This window comes from Aegilops tauschii, chromosome 7 (assembly GCF_002575655.3).
Source record: "Aegilops tauschii subsp. strangulata cultivar AL8/78 chromosome 7, Aet v6.0, whole genome shotgun sequence".
Classification (NCBI taxonomy): domain Eukaryota; kingdom Viridiplantae; phylum Streptophyta; class Magnoliopsida; order Poales; family Poaceae; genus Aegilops; species Aegilops tauschii.
In genome coordinates this window covers 620079073-620095986 of record NC_053041.3, presented here as the reverse complement: position 1 = coordinate 620095986, position 16914 = coordinate 620079073, and the positions used below count along the sequence as shown (strand labels likewise).

General features: G+C 50.5%; 1 protein-coding gene across 1 annotated transcript; it reads left to right on the top strand.

The window, feature by feature from the left end:
• Positions 1–3940: 3940 nt before the first annotated feature.
• LOC141027873 (AAA-ATPase ASD, mitochondrial-like) lies at positions 3941–7790 on the top strand. Its single transcript, XM_073505419.1, has one exon. It carries the CDS (start codon positions 4834–4836, stop codon positions 6478–6480), a length of 1647 nt encoding a protein of 548 aa, XP_073361520.1. The 5' UTR covers positions 3941–4833; the 3' UTR covers positions 6481–7790.
• The last annotated feature ends 9124 nt before the right edge of the window (positions 7791–16914 follow it).

The window sequence follows — 16914 nt, the reverse complement described above, 5'->3', positions numbered from 1 at the left end:
GGGCGGAGGGGGAACCCGTAAGGGAGCCAAATGGCAGGCACGGCGGAGGTGGGCCTAGGGCAAGCAACCGGCCCAGAGGCAGTAGGCCGGCCCAACGGGCCCACCCCCTCGGGCGCATGGACCAGGGAACGGCACACCGGACCAGTCCGCACCACCTGGCGGCCCACTAGGCCACGGCCCAAGACCCTAGGGCCCAGGGAGCAGGGGGAGGGGTACCAGCGCGGAGGGTTTCCCCTCGATGCACCAGCGCCGCTGCCGCCGTCCCGGAGGCCGAGGAGGGGAGCGGCAGGGCCACCTGGAGCTGACGAAGCAGGCCGGTCGCCTGGACTTGGAGGTGAACCTTCGCCAATACTCCAGTAAGAAAAGATATCTGATCAAGGGGTGCCGCTGGAAGGGGTATCAGGCAACGATTGGCTTTATGGAGCGCGCTCCTGCGATTCCGCCTTCGGGCGACTCGCCGGCGCCCTTGCCCTCGGTCGTCCCCGCTGCCTGCTCCTCGCCGGCGCCCCCGCCTCCGCCGCCTCCCGCGCCCTGCCCGTCCCCCCCTGCCGCTCCGCTTGGCGCTGCACCGGTAAGGATCCGGTGGGCCGACCTCGCAGATGACGACCCCGTCTCCGCCGGTGCTAGAGCCCCCATCCCCGCTTCTCCCTCCCCCCCCGACGCCTGGCTCTCGCCGCGCCATCTAGCGTGGCCCCCATCTCAACCTCCCAGGAGCGAGGTTCGGGCACGGGCTCGCGGAGGCTGCCGCCGACGCAGGTGACGACCGGTGCAAAGGGCGGTGCTTTTCCGCGGGATGGGTCGTGCCTGCGTCGCCGCCGTTCATGGGGCGTTGCAGGCCGCTCTGAGCTGGGGTCCGCCCGAACTGCGTGGCACCCGTCCGCCTCAGCTTCGTCCTCCCGTCCGGCGACCCTTGGCCCGCTCCTCCTGCCCCTCGGCCCCGCGGCTGCTCGCATTTCTTGACCCTCGCTGTTCCGCCCGTTTATCGCCTGCCAGTTATTTCAATAACGACACATACTCGTGTGGTAGGTCGTCGATTTAGGTCCATATCTTCAGAGAATCGAGCTTGGTCGACGAGGGTTTTGTAAACCCTTCATATGGCGCCAACACCACGACATTACCACGGAAATTCTAGGGCCCTTCTTCCAACCTGTTTCGAATCGTCAAGGCAATAGAACTGCAAGGTGTAAAGGTTGTCGTTCAGGGGCGAAGGTTCACCTCCTTGGCCAAATTCCACCCCGCTCTCATGTTCTTCTAAAACCAATATTGGTTGTTGGGCTTGTCCATATGGACTCGGGCAATGGCTATCCATCATGTCAAATTAGTCGTCAGTGCTTCATCCTGTTGCACAGGAACATCATGGAGGTCGTCCTCTCTAAGCCCAAGTCGCCATCGCCTCTGAGGAAAAAGCTAACCCTAGCATGAGGGGGAAAAGAGGTCTTGGTGATGTCCAATAGGTTTTTTAGACAATGGTGGTGTCCAATACGTGATCCGCATTGGAGTTATCCTAAGGCTTGGTTTCGTGCGTGTGATGTTATTTCATGTAAATGAAGCAGTACGGGTACGCCTCAACCAACACACATATTCGATCCCCGAGCTCCTCTCATCCTTGTCTCATGGCCTCCTCAGCTTCCTCCTCCCTCTCCCTAGCAGCCCTCCCAGCTACCACTCCACCTCCACCCCTCGCTCCCTCCGCCCTCCTAATCCAGATCCAGATCCCTCGCTTGCTGCCGCCGTTGGAGGGCTGGAGGCTCCCGTCCCTTGCTCCCTAGGGTGCTCTGAGCTCCTGCTGCCACCTCCTCCACCTCGCCTTCCCGCGAACTCTACCCCAAAGCTAGTCGCCGAGGCACCTGTGCAGCCTTGGGTGGAGGGTGGGGGACAGCGTCGTTCGCGGATGGAGAAGGCGCCTGCTCCATCTCCCGGGAAAGGGGTCGGTCTCTCCCTCGCCTTCAAGAGGAGAATGTATGGCCGCTGCTTCCGTTGCCTCGCGTCGGAGCACTTCGTGGCTAACTGCCGCGACCCTATAAGGTGCCTGGGTTGTGGCATCTCTGGCCACCGCGAGCGGGAGTGCCTGACGCGCCTTCCGTCCAGACAAGCTTCAACCCGCCACTCCCCTCGCCTGCGGCCTCTCCACGTCGGCCACCGGATGCGCTACCCTGCCACGCGCCTCCGCCATATCCGCGACATTGCTCGTGGGCCTCCGTTGCTGCCTCTCCGGCTGTGCTCGTTCAGGAGGCGCCTTGTAGCAACTCCGGCTCCCCCTGCTCAGGTCTTGCCGACCTCGTCAAGTCTTCCATTGATGCTGAATTGGGGCTGCTGCAACCCCACTTTGCAGCTCAGATCGAGGCGCTGCGCATCGAGGTGCAAGCCCTGGCTGCCGCTCGTACAGAGGAGGTCATTCAGCCTCTCCGCGACATGGCGTTCACTCTGCAGGGTTGGGCAGTTCAGGTTTCGATCCTCTTAGAGCGGCTGGAGGTTATCAGTGGAAGTGTTGTTTCTTCGCCGGCCATCAATGGGTCTCCTGAGGTGCGAGAGGGAGGGACTACGAGGATCGGTGGGGGACCTTTCTCTTCCTCGGCGCCGATGGGTCTGCCTCCCCCCTGGTGTGAGCATGAGGAACCGACGCCTCTCGTTGTTGCTTGTGCTAAGGGTGTTAGTGAGACTAGTGTGGCTGCTTGCTCGTCTGAGGTACTGGCTACTATGGTGCAGATGTTCTTCCTACTTTGGATGTAGTTTTGCACTAGATGGTGATTCAACATGAGGAGGAGCAAGGAACGTTTGAGGAGATAGTCAAAGTGAGCAAGGACATGGAGCAGATTGAGGTGGTTTTGCTCGCTGGCTTGGCTGTAGAGGTACCTCCCTTGGTCTCCTCTCCAGTGATGCTTTCTTCAGGGGGCACGACCACTATGATGTCTTCGGGGTCCGGGAAGCTACTTGATGACATTGGCATGCCTCAAGGTCCGGCTTGAACCACCTTGCTGGATGAGTTCCTAAGTAGTTTCAGTTGCACAGCGCCACGGTCCTTGCTCGAAGCACCAATTCATGTGCAGATTGAAGGGGCATCTACTTGTTCCGAGAGGCCTAGTGGACGTTTGGATAATAAGAACAAAAGTTCCAACATCCCGGCTGCCAAGCATGCTGAATATAGGTTGGCGGAGGCTTTTGGGGAGCTACCGAAGGGAACGACATCTAAAAAAGTCACCGAGGAGGATGTGCAAGAGAAGATGAAGTCTTATTTGCGGATGTACAAGAAACCGCTACGTCGACGGCGATCCAGGCAATTCGTGCCTTGGTGGAGGTTAATGTGTGATAGCATTTTTCTGAAGGTTAGGCGTGAGTGCACATCTGGTTGCAGGCGTGTTCTTGAGGTTGCAGAGGTTGATTTGGTTGGGTATGTTGTGTTGTCGATGGTCTTGGGCCTAGGCACTCTTGTATCCGGCTCGGACGATGTTCCTTGAGTGCTAGTCGGGTGTGTGTGGTCTTCGCCGGTTTTCCTTGATTAACCGTGCCATGTACGGTTTTTAGGTCCGGTTTCCCTTATTAACTGGACCAATTCTCTTCTTCTTAATGCAATGCGGGAGCTCCCCGCCCTTTGACGAGGTTCCGTCAAAAAAAGAAATTTCAGTGGTGTTGCCGATGAATTGACCCAAATAAGTGTGTGTGCGTGCGCGCGTGCGCACAAGGTCCCGCTGTTATTGGGAGTATAATGTTCTAACCTATGTTGATAGCCAGATTCAAAAAAATGTTGATAGCCTTATAATCGTATATTTGCCAACTATTATTCCGTAATAAAGCTTATGATTTTCCTTAAAAGAAATCGTCATTTCTTAATTTCCGGATGACCAAAAGGTCGAGTTCTATTAAAATCTCAGCAAATGAAGTAACATAGGAATAGCAGAGGCTGAAAAATGAAGGCTCTCAGTGAGCCGTTCTGACAACGATATAGTGATCGTTTGGTGGCCCAATGACATTCATATAATTTTTAATATGTTTGAAATAGCTTGTACTTCAAACTTTTATAATAGATGTTGGTATAAGAAAAGCGAAGGCTCAGAAGAAAAGAGAAGATTGACGTGAATCCGTACTTTTAGCCCCCCTCATGCTGAGTTAAAGGCAACTTCAGGTGACAGGCCCGTGGCCTGGCCCGGCCAGAAGTACGTCATGACTGCTTTTTGCCTCGGCAGACCCTGGACCAGCAAGCTGGTGTATATGCTTGCGTCGTCGGCAATAGGTTGGTCACTACCAGGCTATTTAGACCGTGACGTAGGATTCGTGGCGAGCGGTGTGGTACTAATGTTTCTTTCGGCACGGTGTGGTTTGTACACGCCCGACCGAGCGGTGTACTCGTTCACGGCCCAGCGAGCCACCTCGATCGTCTTCCGTCCAGCTAAGCTGTGCCTTTCCCAGGGAAGAAAAAAAAAAGCTAAACTGTGCCTTGTCCTCGGGGGTCATCAGCACCATGCAAATCGTCACCCATGCTTCATCTCGCTGACGACTCAGCACGATGCCGACCTCATGCATCTCTGATTAGTTTCAAAGCTACCTACTATTGTATAATACACATGCAAAATTTTATACTAGCCTGTTGTAACAAGATGCAATCAATCGTCTAAAAAATGTTTCATGATGCAATTAACAATCGCAATCCTGACGCATCTGGTTGGCTACAAAACTGAGCTAGCCAAGTCTGCATTTGCCATTGGATCCATTAAGTAATCTCGTTTCCATGGACTGTTCGATCAACGCTCGCCGGTTCTCCTCACCTGCTCCGGCCCCAACGATCACGACAGCACGTGCTTAGCTAAGCTTCAACTTCAGCAAAATCACCACACACGCATGTCATTATATACGCAACATGTACACGCATGTCCAGTCCAGTCCAGGTCACTACGGCTTTACATCCACACAATATCAAGAGGAGCGCTAGGTCCGGCCATGGCACCGGCGGTGGTGGAGAGGTGGGCGGGGCTCGGATCGGCGGTGGCGACCGTCATCTTCCTCTGGTCCGTGGTGCAGAACTACGTGCCCCCCACCTTCCGCCTCTACCTCACCACGTGGGCCGCCAAGCTCGCTGCCTTCTTCAATCCCTACCTCCAGATCACCATTTCCGAGTACGGCGCCGAGCGCTTCCAGCGCAGCGACTTCTTCCTTGCCGTCGAGGCCTACCTCAGCGATGCCTGCGCCCGCCGCGCGCGCAAGCTCAAGGCTGAGCTCGGCAAGGACAGCAAGAACCTCCGGGTCTCCGTGGACGACCACGAGGAGGTCACTGACGACTTCTCCGGGATCACCATCTGGTGGTACGCCTCCAAGAGGCAGTCCAAGGCCAACGTCATCAGCTTATACCCCGGCGGGGACGAGAGGCGCTTCTACCGAGTCGTCTTCCATCAGCGGCACCGCGACCTTGTCGTTGACTCCTACCTTCCTTTCGTACTCGGCGAGGGCCGCGCTGTCACTGTGAAGAACCGCCAACGCCGCCTCTTCACCAACAATGCTAGTGGTAGTTGGAACCCCTACAAGGGCAAAAGCGTCTGGAGCCATGTCCCCTTCGAGCACCCCGCCACCTTTGACACGCTCGCCATGCACCCCGATGAGAAGGAAGCTGTCATCGACGACCTCATGGCCTTCCAGGAGAGCAAGGAATACTATGCCAAGGTCGGCAAGGCATGGAAGCGTGGGTACCTTCTTTACGGACCGCCTGGCACCGGCAAGTCTACCATGATCGCCGCCATGGCCAACTTCCTCGACTATGACGTCTACGACCTCGAGCTCACGGCGGTCAAGAACAACACCGAGTTACGGAAGCTCTTCATCGAGACAACGGGCAAGTCCATCATCGTCATAGAGGACATCGACTGCTCCGTCGACTTCACAGGAAAACGCCGCAAGGACAAGAAGGCCTCAAGCAACAAGGACTCCGACAACGATGACAAGCCCAAGCTACCGATAGAGCCAGAGAAGGACGATGCCACCAAGGTGACGCTCTCGGGCCTGCTTAACTTCATCGACGGGCTGTGGTCTGCTTGCGGAGGTGAGCGGATCATCATCTTCACCACCAACCACAAGGAGAAGCTGGACCCAGCGCTGATCCGGCGGGGCAGGATGGACAAGCACATCGAGATGTCCTACTGCCGCTTTGAGGGCTTCAAGGTGCTCGCCAAGAACTACCTAGATGTCATTGAGCACGAGCTGTTTGGGGAAGTCCAGCGCCTGCTCGAGGAGACCGACATGTCGCCCGCTGACGTTGCAGAGAACCTGATGCCCATGTCGAAGAAGAAAAAGAGGGACCCGGATGTGTGCTTGATAGGCCTAATCGAGGCGCTCAAGCAGGCCAAGGAGGAAGCGGCGGCGGCCAAGGTGAAGGAGGCAGAGGAGGCTCAAGCGAAGAAAGCCAAGGAGAAAGAGGAGACAGAGGTGAAGAAAGGCAAAGACAAAGACAAAGCACCCGAGGCAGCCAATGGGGATATTAAGCAAGGTGACAAGTGAAGTGACATCACAACAGGAAGCCAAGGAAAAAGAATGAGCTTGTTCACTAGTGCTCCCTTACAAAACAAAAATGCAGTGTTTGGTGAGAGAAAAATAATGCACCTCTCAACTGAAACAATATTTCTTTCTTCTCTCACTTGTAATGCTGCTGCATATAAAGCGTGCAACAATACAAAATGCTACAGTAACAAGAACCACACGCTTTTCATACACCAAAAGGCTAACAAGTTTTTTTCAGGGAATTAAAAAATAAACATGGTATCATGCAGGCTTCATTACCATTTCACCAACACAATGTCGCCACTACGCATGACAGTGACAATACGCAATTAGCAATCGAATTTCTCCTGCTCCTAGAGTTAATTAAGCAACCCAAATCTGAATTGGCCCGTTCATTAATTAATTAACTAATTAAGCAACCCAATTCTGCATTCCTTCAGCCCTGACCAAATGTAACATGATATTGTTGTAAGAACAGAACAAAAACAGAGCGTCGTTTACAAAACAAAAAGACAGCAGTCTAGCGTATATAACTCGCCTATAAAACTTCCTTGCTCTGATAAAGTATACAAATGCTACAGCAGACCCGAAGACACAGACACATGCCAATGATCAGGAAAGAGAATGCGAAGCATTGCTTACCAGCGCACGCAAGCTCACCTTGTGGTCACCATGTTGAAGGTGGTGAAAAATGGTTCAGCCCGAACACCTCTGACGTTATGATGAGCATGTTTTGATGGATACTAGACCATGAAGGCGCGCGTTGCCGCGCCCGTCTATTTTAGAAATAATAAATTTCAATCATGTATATATTTTGAACAGTTCAAATTTACAATGCTTACGCCACATGACTGCTTGAATACTTAACATTGGTTATGTTCTAACACAAATATATTACCAGCAAAAAGACAATACACAGTTCCAAAGTAGACATTCATTAATGCATTTGTCTGCGTTAGCACTTGAACAGGGAGGAGTATGCACAAACACATGCCCTCGCCGAGATAGGACATGTGTATGAGCTTCAGGTCTAGTTAGGCTGACCGTTCACTGAACAAACACTAACCATGTAATACCTATATAATAAAACGAAAGATGAGCTATAGAATATCAGAAGAGCTTCTATAACCTACAGTTTCAGGGCAAAAAATGGCATGTACTAATCTGAAAAGGTACATTATTCATAAGCTACGCTATGACACACTTGTTCGAACTTAGGCTACATTTCATCAGTATGCAAATGCTATGTTTGGAGATGGTATTATTATTAGCAAGCATGTAATATAGTCACAATATATATTATTATTATCAGTTGTACTACGACCTTACATAAATAACAAAAGTCAATATACATTTCATTTTCTTAAGTACGTAGATGATTGTCTACCAAATAGCAAACCTACAATAGGAGAATGCTAAACATAAAGAATGCTGAAAAGGCGACGATCAAATTTTGTAGTTCATTTCAGCAATCCTTCACATAAATATATGGGACTAACCAAAGTGTGACCTTAAAACACATTACGCTAGAAGTAAAGAAAATAAAGGTCCAACGCTAGCACACAAATATCCATACGCAAGAACAAACAATGGAAATCACATGATAGTATCATAACACGAAGCTTGAGCATTACATCAATCACTTTCCCATGTCATACAAATAATGTCACAGAAAAAGCGTACCTAGAACATGCCATAGGGAAGCGTCATGGAAATAACCATATTGCCATGCTATGCGATTTGTCGGTATCCTTCCACTGCAAGTTTATGACCACCACATGGTGGTACATCAAACTCTACCTTATCATGGCCCATGACCTCTGAAACATTATATTGCCCAATGTAACGGCAAACAAAATACTCATACAATCAAAGACAACACTATGAATTGCATAAGCTATCTTCCGTGCACTCACAACACTCGCAACAATGAGAATGAGAACTAAAGAGCATCTTCATTTGGATGGCTATCTGAGTACATTTCTTTGAAACATGGTTTATATCTGATGTGATTTAAATCTTCATGGAGTCCATAGAATATGCAGGGAAGCAAGTTCTAAAAACAACTTGGGTCCATTTATTCTGAAAAAGTTATTTGTTTGATCAAGTGTCTAACACACCACCAACCATATTGCAAGATATTCATATCATTATTAAATAACTTGGTCCGGCAAGAAAACAAATGTAACTATAATAATTGTGTACTCCGCTCCATCTAAAATGACCATTTCTAAGTCGGGATTTGGAATACATATCAGCTAGGAAATGTTTTTTTAGATCCTTTCATAAATGATTGAAGAATGGTGACTGCTACTGAACCTCAGTAAGAAAAACGTCACACTCTCATATGCCAAATCCATTATTGGGATAAAAAAAATTAGGGTCATCCTACTTACATTCTATTTCTTTGATGCCCACAGGAGAATAATGATCAACACTGGGAGCAGGAACCATAGGAAGATGATGGGAGATGATCACACTGTACACATTTCATAGTTTTAAATAGCGCGCTAAGCATCTTAGCGGCGGACCTCTTCCAAATGCTATAGCGGAGCTATAGCGCGCTATTTAAAATATTTGTTCATTTGTTTGGACCAAAGTCTCTTAGCGCAAGACCTTTTGTAAACGCTATAGCGGAGCTATATCGGGCTATTTAAAACAGTGACACATTTGCGCCAATATAATAGCAATAGTTTATTAACATTAGCAGGTGCTTTACTAATGAATGGGAAGATGGGGAGTGTGTGAACATGGCTCTGCAAAGAATCAAAATAGCGACATGAAGTCAGCATTAAGAAAAAGGGTTCAATCTTGACAACAACCCCCCCCCCTTGCGACATAAAAGGTCGAACAAGTTACCTATAAAACAAACTCGAGCTGATCAATGAAACTCAGTAAACAAGTTACCTTCACAAAACCAAAGAGAGACTGTAATCTAGTAACCACCACTTAGGAAAAACACGCACATCCCCATGATTAACCGAGAGGAAGCAGAAGGAAAAGAGACTTCTGCACGTGTCTGTGTCCCGTAGTCAGCACGGTGAGGAGAATGGAAGCTGGGCAGAAAGCTAAACGGCTGCGGCAACGTCGGCACACTGTCTCTCCTTCACGGCCGCTTCCCCTGCAGCTAGCAACCCGGCTGGTGCCCGCAGAAGGGGTGGGTCGATATTATGCGGGCGCAGGATGGAAGATGCATGGGAGGACAAGACGATGGAGCGGACTTGGTCATCGTATCTATGCTTTTGGTAGGGTGTGCGGTGGTGAGAGAAGGCTGCCGCCATCACCGCTAGGGTTCGCCCAAATCGGCGGCGAGCAACAACCCCACCCCACGCGCGCTCCCATAGCCATGTGCTGATCGCAACCGTCTGTTCACGATCAGGCATTACGATGCATCAGTGAATGAGCGGGCGCCCAGATCGCTGTCCGGAGCAGCAGCCCATTAACGTTGGGCCGACCGGGAAGCCCGAGTTGGAGCGGTACAAAAGGCCATGGGGTGAGGTGGGATGACAGGACGATCAGGAGCGTTGAGTGACGCGATCGAACGGTTTTTAGCGTTAAATTGATGTGGAGAGCCGTAGCTCACCCCATTATACTGTTTTCTCAATATAGATGCGCAAGAGATATTAATAATTTGTAAGATGAGCATGTGCAGAAGAGCCATGATTTTGCACCAAATTTAAGCATAACTACATTATGATCAATGATGAGACGGATTGAGGAAACTAAAATAAGGTTAGATGTAAGCCATCAATACTAATGCTTAATTAATCATCACTGGACAATTTCTAAACTCTTTAGTTTTAGATATACACTAATGACCAAATAAGAAGGAATAAAGACAAACAAGTCAAACTGTGCAAATTTTGACCGAATTTCTAGAAAAAATTATCCAGAAATTGAACGCCAAATTAGTATCAGTAAATACATAATACTATATTTTTAATATCACTATTTCAGGGTAAATATTTTTCAAATTTTTAAATAGCCCGCTATAGCACGCTATAGCGTTTAGATGAGGTCCCGCGCTAAGAGTCTTCCGTTCAAACACTTGAGCAAACATTTTAAATAGCTCGCTATATCACCGCTATAGCACGCTATAGCATTTAGAAGAGGTCCGCCGCTAAGAGACTTAGCGCGCTATTTAAAACTTTGATATTTTTTAAGTATTATAGTTATTGATAGTTTTTCCTACAAAGGTGGTCCACTTTATGGGCCTTCTTCTTTTGGAGTCGGAGGGAGTACAATAATTTCGCCACCAGGTATGTTAGCTATATTTAATTATTTTATTTTGATGGTATAGAACATGGGCTATAAAAAATTAATCAGATAAAACTTAGTGCGCAGGAGAATAATTGGCTTAGGTCAAGGAACACTAAAAAATCATTCTAGGTCGCTAAATAGTTTCTTTTGCTATAAACTTTTCTGTAACCTATGTGAATATAATGGTATCTGAACATATTAACTTTTTTAACAGTAAAACTAATCTAGCCGCACAAATGCGCGAGTTACCCTTAGGGATGTAAATGGTGCAGATAATTCCTGTTCCGGATCAGTATTCGCATCCGTTACTAAGGATATGGTCTGCACTTGCACGAATCCGTCAGATGTCGGATATGGATACATATACGGATTTTGGTCAACTGGGTATCCAGCGGCTATGGTATCGACAATATCGGCCAGATGTGGATTATCTGGTACATTTCATGGATTATCTGAAGTTGTGAAATATGATTAACTGATAAGTTCAGCCCTATCGGCAAGCCTGATATACAATTAACCCACCAATTAGAATCACTGGATATAAAATTGTTGATGTATTAACATGAGTTTTTTTTCGAAAATATCATATCTATTATAAAGATTTATCAAAAATATAAAACACCCCAAACATAATAAAAATTACATCAAAAGTACAAGTCCTAACCTACTCTGGCCCCAACGATGACCAGAACAAGTGCTTAGATAAGCTTCAACCTCAGCAAAATCACCACAGGAACCATTGGCATTATATACGCAACACATACACGCATGTCATTAAGGCTGGCATATGGAAGCATCGTCAATTTGCTCAAGCTAACGTGATTAGGAACTTGAAGTTCAACCATTTGAAAAGGAAGGAAAGGCTTACATAAGAGAGGGGTAGTTGGCGTTTCAGTGGGTCGTTCTCGCGATGTTTGGTGATGTTTGGTGATTCGGTGGTCCAAATACCTTGATGTAATACTTATTACATTTGAGATACATTGTACTTTCGATGAATTTTTATAGGAAAACATTTGTATACGGCCCATCGGCCCAACTTTGCGCCGGCCGCTCGATCCAAACTAATCATGCGTCTGACAACTACTATCTTATCTCCATAACTGATTAACTTTATCTCTCTCACCCACATCTCTATCTTTCCCGCGCCGACGACCGCCTCCTACTCCCCTGCGTCGAGCGTCGGCGACCGCCCACCTCCTGCTCCCCTGCGTCGAATCCACGGAGCCACCACCGCGCATTGGATTTGCTGCGACCAACCCCGCGCTCGCCGCATGCTCCCCCGGACTTGCCGCAAGCACAACAAGCACCAACGAGCTCGAGGACACAGGTTACGAGCTACACCCCCCGACGCGGTGCTGCGTGCTACAACCCCGGCAGCCGCCGTTATTGGAGATGGTGGTCTCATGAGCTGCAACCGGCAGCAGCCGACGCTAGAGCGAGGCGTGCTTCTGGTGGCGTGGAGTCGACATGCTACAACTAACATGATTTTGAGCCACAACCGGATTTTCCTTTTGTTGGAACCGACGAGTTTCTTTTGTTGTGGCCGGCGACGGCGAGGCAATTTTGCTGGAATTGGCATCATTTTTTTGCCAAACCGACGGAACCTTTTGCTTCAACCCGGCAACGCCGGCGGAATTTTTTGCTTCAACCCGGCGATGGCAAGACAATTTTTGTTGGAATTGGCTTTTTTTGTTGCAGCCGGCTACTATTTTTGTTACTACCTCGACCAGCAGGCACAACCGAGTGGAACAAGTGACCGTGGCGAGCTGCGTCAGGCCACCGCGGAGAGCTGGAACCGTGGCAATGAGGTGCTGCAATCGTGAATCGACTTTGATGGAACCGTTGCGGCGACGACAATGTCACCATAGCGAGCTGGCGAGCTTCGAGGCCTGCAGTGAGATGTTGCAACCATGCACGCCATTGCTGGAACCCGTGCAAATGTAGCCTGCGAGTCTCGGTGCGGCAGGATCCATGAATGCTGCAATTGAGTGTGGTGGCGCCCGCGAGGCCCAGTGCTTTGGACCGGTGTGGCGCGGTTCCGCGACCGACGGTGGTGGGAGCCATGGTACTGGGCGAGATGCGGGATGGGAAAGGGTGCTAGGGACCTGAGAGAAACCATTTAGGCAAATCAAACAACCGAAATTTGGGTTGGCCGACCGACGCTTAGCATCGGCCATTTTTATAATAGATCTTGGTATTTTGAAAAATGAAAAGTGAACACTTAGGAAAAAAAAGACTAACGCCAATTCATACTTCTGCCCCCCCTCATGCATGACTTAACAACAACTTAAGGTGAAAGGCCCCCGACCTTGCCGCAAGCACAACAAGCACCAACGAGCTCGAGGACACAGGTTACGAGCTACACCCCCTGACGCGGTGCTGCATGCTACAACCCCGGCAGCTGCCGTTATTGGAGATGCTGGTATCATGAGCTGCAACCGGCAGCAGCCGACGCTAGAGCGAGGTGTGCTTCTGGTGGCGTGGAGTCGACATGCTACAACTAACATGATTTTGAGCCACAACCGGATTTTCCTTTTGTTGGAACCGACGAGTTTTTTTGTTGTGGCCGGTGACGGCGAGGCAATTTTGCTGGAATTGGCATCTTTTTTTTGCTCAAACCGACCAAACCTTTTGCTTCAACCCGGCAACGCCCGCGGAATTTTTTGCTTCAACCCGGTGACGGCAAGACAATTTTTGTTGGAATTGGCTTTTTTTGTTGCAACCGGCTACTATTTTTTTTTTACTACCTCGACCAGCAGGCACAACCGAGTAGAACAAGTGACCGTGGCGAGCTGCGTCAGGCCACCGCGGAGAGCTGGAACCGTACCAATGAGGTGCTGCAACCGTGAATCAACTTTGATGGAACCGTTGCGGCGATGACAATGTCACCATAGCGAGCTGGCGAGCTTCGAGGCCTACAGTGAGATGTTGCAACCATGCACGCCATTGCTGGAACCCGTGCAAATGTAGCCTACGAGTCTCGGTGCGGCAGGATCCATGAATGCTGCAACTGAGCATGGTGGCGCCCGCGAGGCCCAGTGCTTTGGACCGGCATGGCGCAGTTCCGCGACCGAGGGTGTTGGGAGAGATGGTACTGGGCGAGATGCGGGATGGGAAATGGTGTTGTGGAGCTGAGCGAAACCATTTAGGCAAATCAAACAACCGAAATTTGGGTTGGCCGACCGACGCTTAGCATCGGCCATTTTTATAATAGATCTTGGTATTTTGAAAAATGAAAAGTGAACACTTAGGAAAAGAAAAGACTAGCGGCAATTCATACTTCTGGCCCCCCTCATGCATGACTTAACAGCAACTTAAGGTGACAGGCCCCCGGCCTTGCCGCAAGCACAACAAGCACCAACGAGCTCGAGGACACAGGTTACGAGCTACACCCCCCGGACGCGGTGCTGCATGCTACAACCCCGGTAGCCGCCGTTATTGGAGATGGTGGTCTCATGAGCTGCAACCGGCAGCAGCCGACGCTAGAGCGAGGTGTGCTTCTGGTGGCGTGGAGTCGACATGCTACAACTAACATGATTTTGAGCCACAACCGGATTTTCCTTTTGTTGGAACCGACGAGTTTTTTTGTTGTGGCCGGCGACGGCGAGGCAATTTTGCTGGAATTTGCATCTTTTTTTTGCTCAAACCGACCAAACCTTTTGCTTCAACCCGGCAACGCCCGCGGAATTTTTTGCTTCAACCCAGCGACGGCAAGACAATTTTTGTTGGAATTGGCTTTTTTTGTTGCAACCGGCTACTATTTTTGTTACTACCTCGACCAGCAGGCACAACCGAGTGGAACAAGTGACCGTGGCGAGCTGCGTCAGGCCACCGCGGAGAGCTGGAACCGTACCAATGAGGTGCTGCAACCGTGAATCGACTTTGATGGAACCGTTGCGGTGACGACAATGTCACCATAGCGAGCTGGCGAGCTTCGAGGCCTGCAGTGAGATGTTGCAACCATGCACGCCATTGCTGGAACCCGTGCAAATGTTGCATGCAAGTCTCGGTGCGGCAGGATCCATGAATGCTGCAATTGAGTGTGGTGGCGCCCGCGAGGCCCAGTGCTTTGGACCGGCATGGCGCGGTTCCGCGACCGAGGGTGGTGGGAGCCATGGTACTGGGCGAGATGCGGGATGGGAAAGGGTGCTGGGGAGCTGAGCGAAACCATTTAGGCAAATCAAACAACCGAAATTTGGGTTGGCCGACCGACGCTTAGCATCGGCCATTTTTATAATAGATCTTGGTATTTTGAAAAATAAAAAGTGAACACTTAGGAAAAAAAGACTAGCGCCAATTCATACTTCTGGCCCCCCTCATGCATGACTTAACAGCAACTTAAGGTGACAGGCCCCCGGCCTTGCCGCAAGCACAACAAGCACCAACGAGCTCGAGGAGACAGGTTACGAGCTACACCCCCCCCCCCCCCGACGCGGTGCTGCGTGCTACAACCCCGGCAGCCGCCGTTATTGGAGATGGTGGTCTCATGAGCTGCAACCGGCAGCAACCGACGCTAGAGCGAGGCGTGCTTCTGGTGGCGTGGAGTCGACATGCTACAACTAACATGATTTTGAGCCACAACCGGATTTTCCTTTTGTTGGAACCGACGAGTTTCTTTTGTTGTGGCCGGCGACGGCGAGGCAATTTTGCTGGAATTGGCATCATTTTTTTGCCCAAACCGACGGAACCTTTTGCTTCAACCCGGCAACGCCGGCGGAATTTTTTGCTTCAACCCGGCGACGGCAAGACAATTTTTGTTGGAATTGGCTTTTTTTGTTGCAACCGGCTACTATTTTTGTTACTACCTCGACCAGCAGGCACAACCGAGTGGAACAAGTGACCGTGGCGAGCTGCGTCAGGCCACCGCGGAGAGCTGGAACCGTGGCAATGAGGTGCTGCAACCGTGAATCGACTTTGATGGAACCGTTGCGGCGACGACAATGTCACCATAGCGAGCTGGCGAGCTTCGAGGCCTGCAGTGAGATGTTGCAACCATGCACGCCATTGCTGGAACCCGTGCAAATGTAGCCTGCGAGTCTCGGTGCGGCAGGATCCATGAATGCTGCAATTTAGTGTGGTGGCGCCCACGAGGCGCAGTGCTTTGGACCGGCATGGCGCGGTTCCGCGACCGAGGGTGGTGGGAGCCATGGTACTGGGCGAGATGCGGGATGGGAAAGGGTGCTAGGGAGATGAGCGAAACCATTTAGGCAAATCAAACAACCGAAATTTGGGTTGGCCGACCGACGCTTAGCATCGGCCATTTTTATAATAGATCTTGGTATTTTGAAAAATAAAAAGTGAACACTTAGGAAAAAAAGACTAGCGCCAATTCATACTTCTGGCCCCCCTCATGCATGACTTAACAGCAACTTAAGGTGACAGGCCCCCGGCCTTGCCGCAAGCACAACAAGCACCAACGAGCTCGAGGAGACAGGTTACGAGCTACACCCCCCCCCCCCCCGACGCGGTGCTGCGTGCTACAACCCCGGCAGCCGCCGTTATTGGAGATGGTGGTCTCATGAGCTGCAACCGGCAGCAACCGACGCTAGAGCGAGGCGTGCTTCTGGTGGCGTGGAGTCGACATGCTACAACTAACATGATTTTGAGCCACAACCGGATTTTCCTTTTGTTGGAACCGACGAGTTTCTTTTGTTGTGGCCGGCGACGGCGAGGCAATTTTGCTGGAATTGGCATCATTTTTTTGCCCAAACCGACGGAACCTTTTGCTTCAACCCGGCAACGCCGGCGGAATTTTTTGCTTCAACCCGGCGACGGCAAGACAATTTTTGTTGGAATTGGCTTTTTTTGTTGCAACCGGCTACTATTTTTGTTACTACCTCGACCAGCAGGCACAACCGAGTGGAACAAGTGACCGTGGCGAGCTGCGTCAGGCCACCGCGGAGAGCTGGAACCGTGGCAATGAGGTGCTGCAACCGTGAATCGACTTTGATGGAACCGTTGCGGCGACGACAATGTCACCATAGCGAGCTGGCGAGCTTCGAGGCCTGCAGTGAGATGTTGCAACCATGCACGCCATTGCTGGAACCCGTGCAAATGTAGCCTGCGAGTCTCGGTGCGGCAGGATCCATGAATGCTGCAATTTAGTGTGGTGGCGCCCACGAGGCGCAGTGCTTTGGACCGGCATGGCGCGGTTCCGCGACCGAGGGTGGTTGG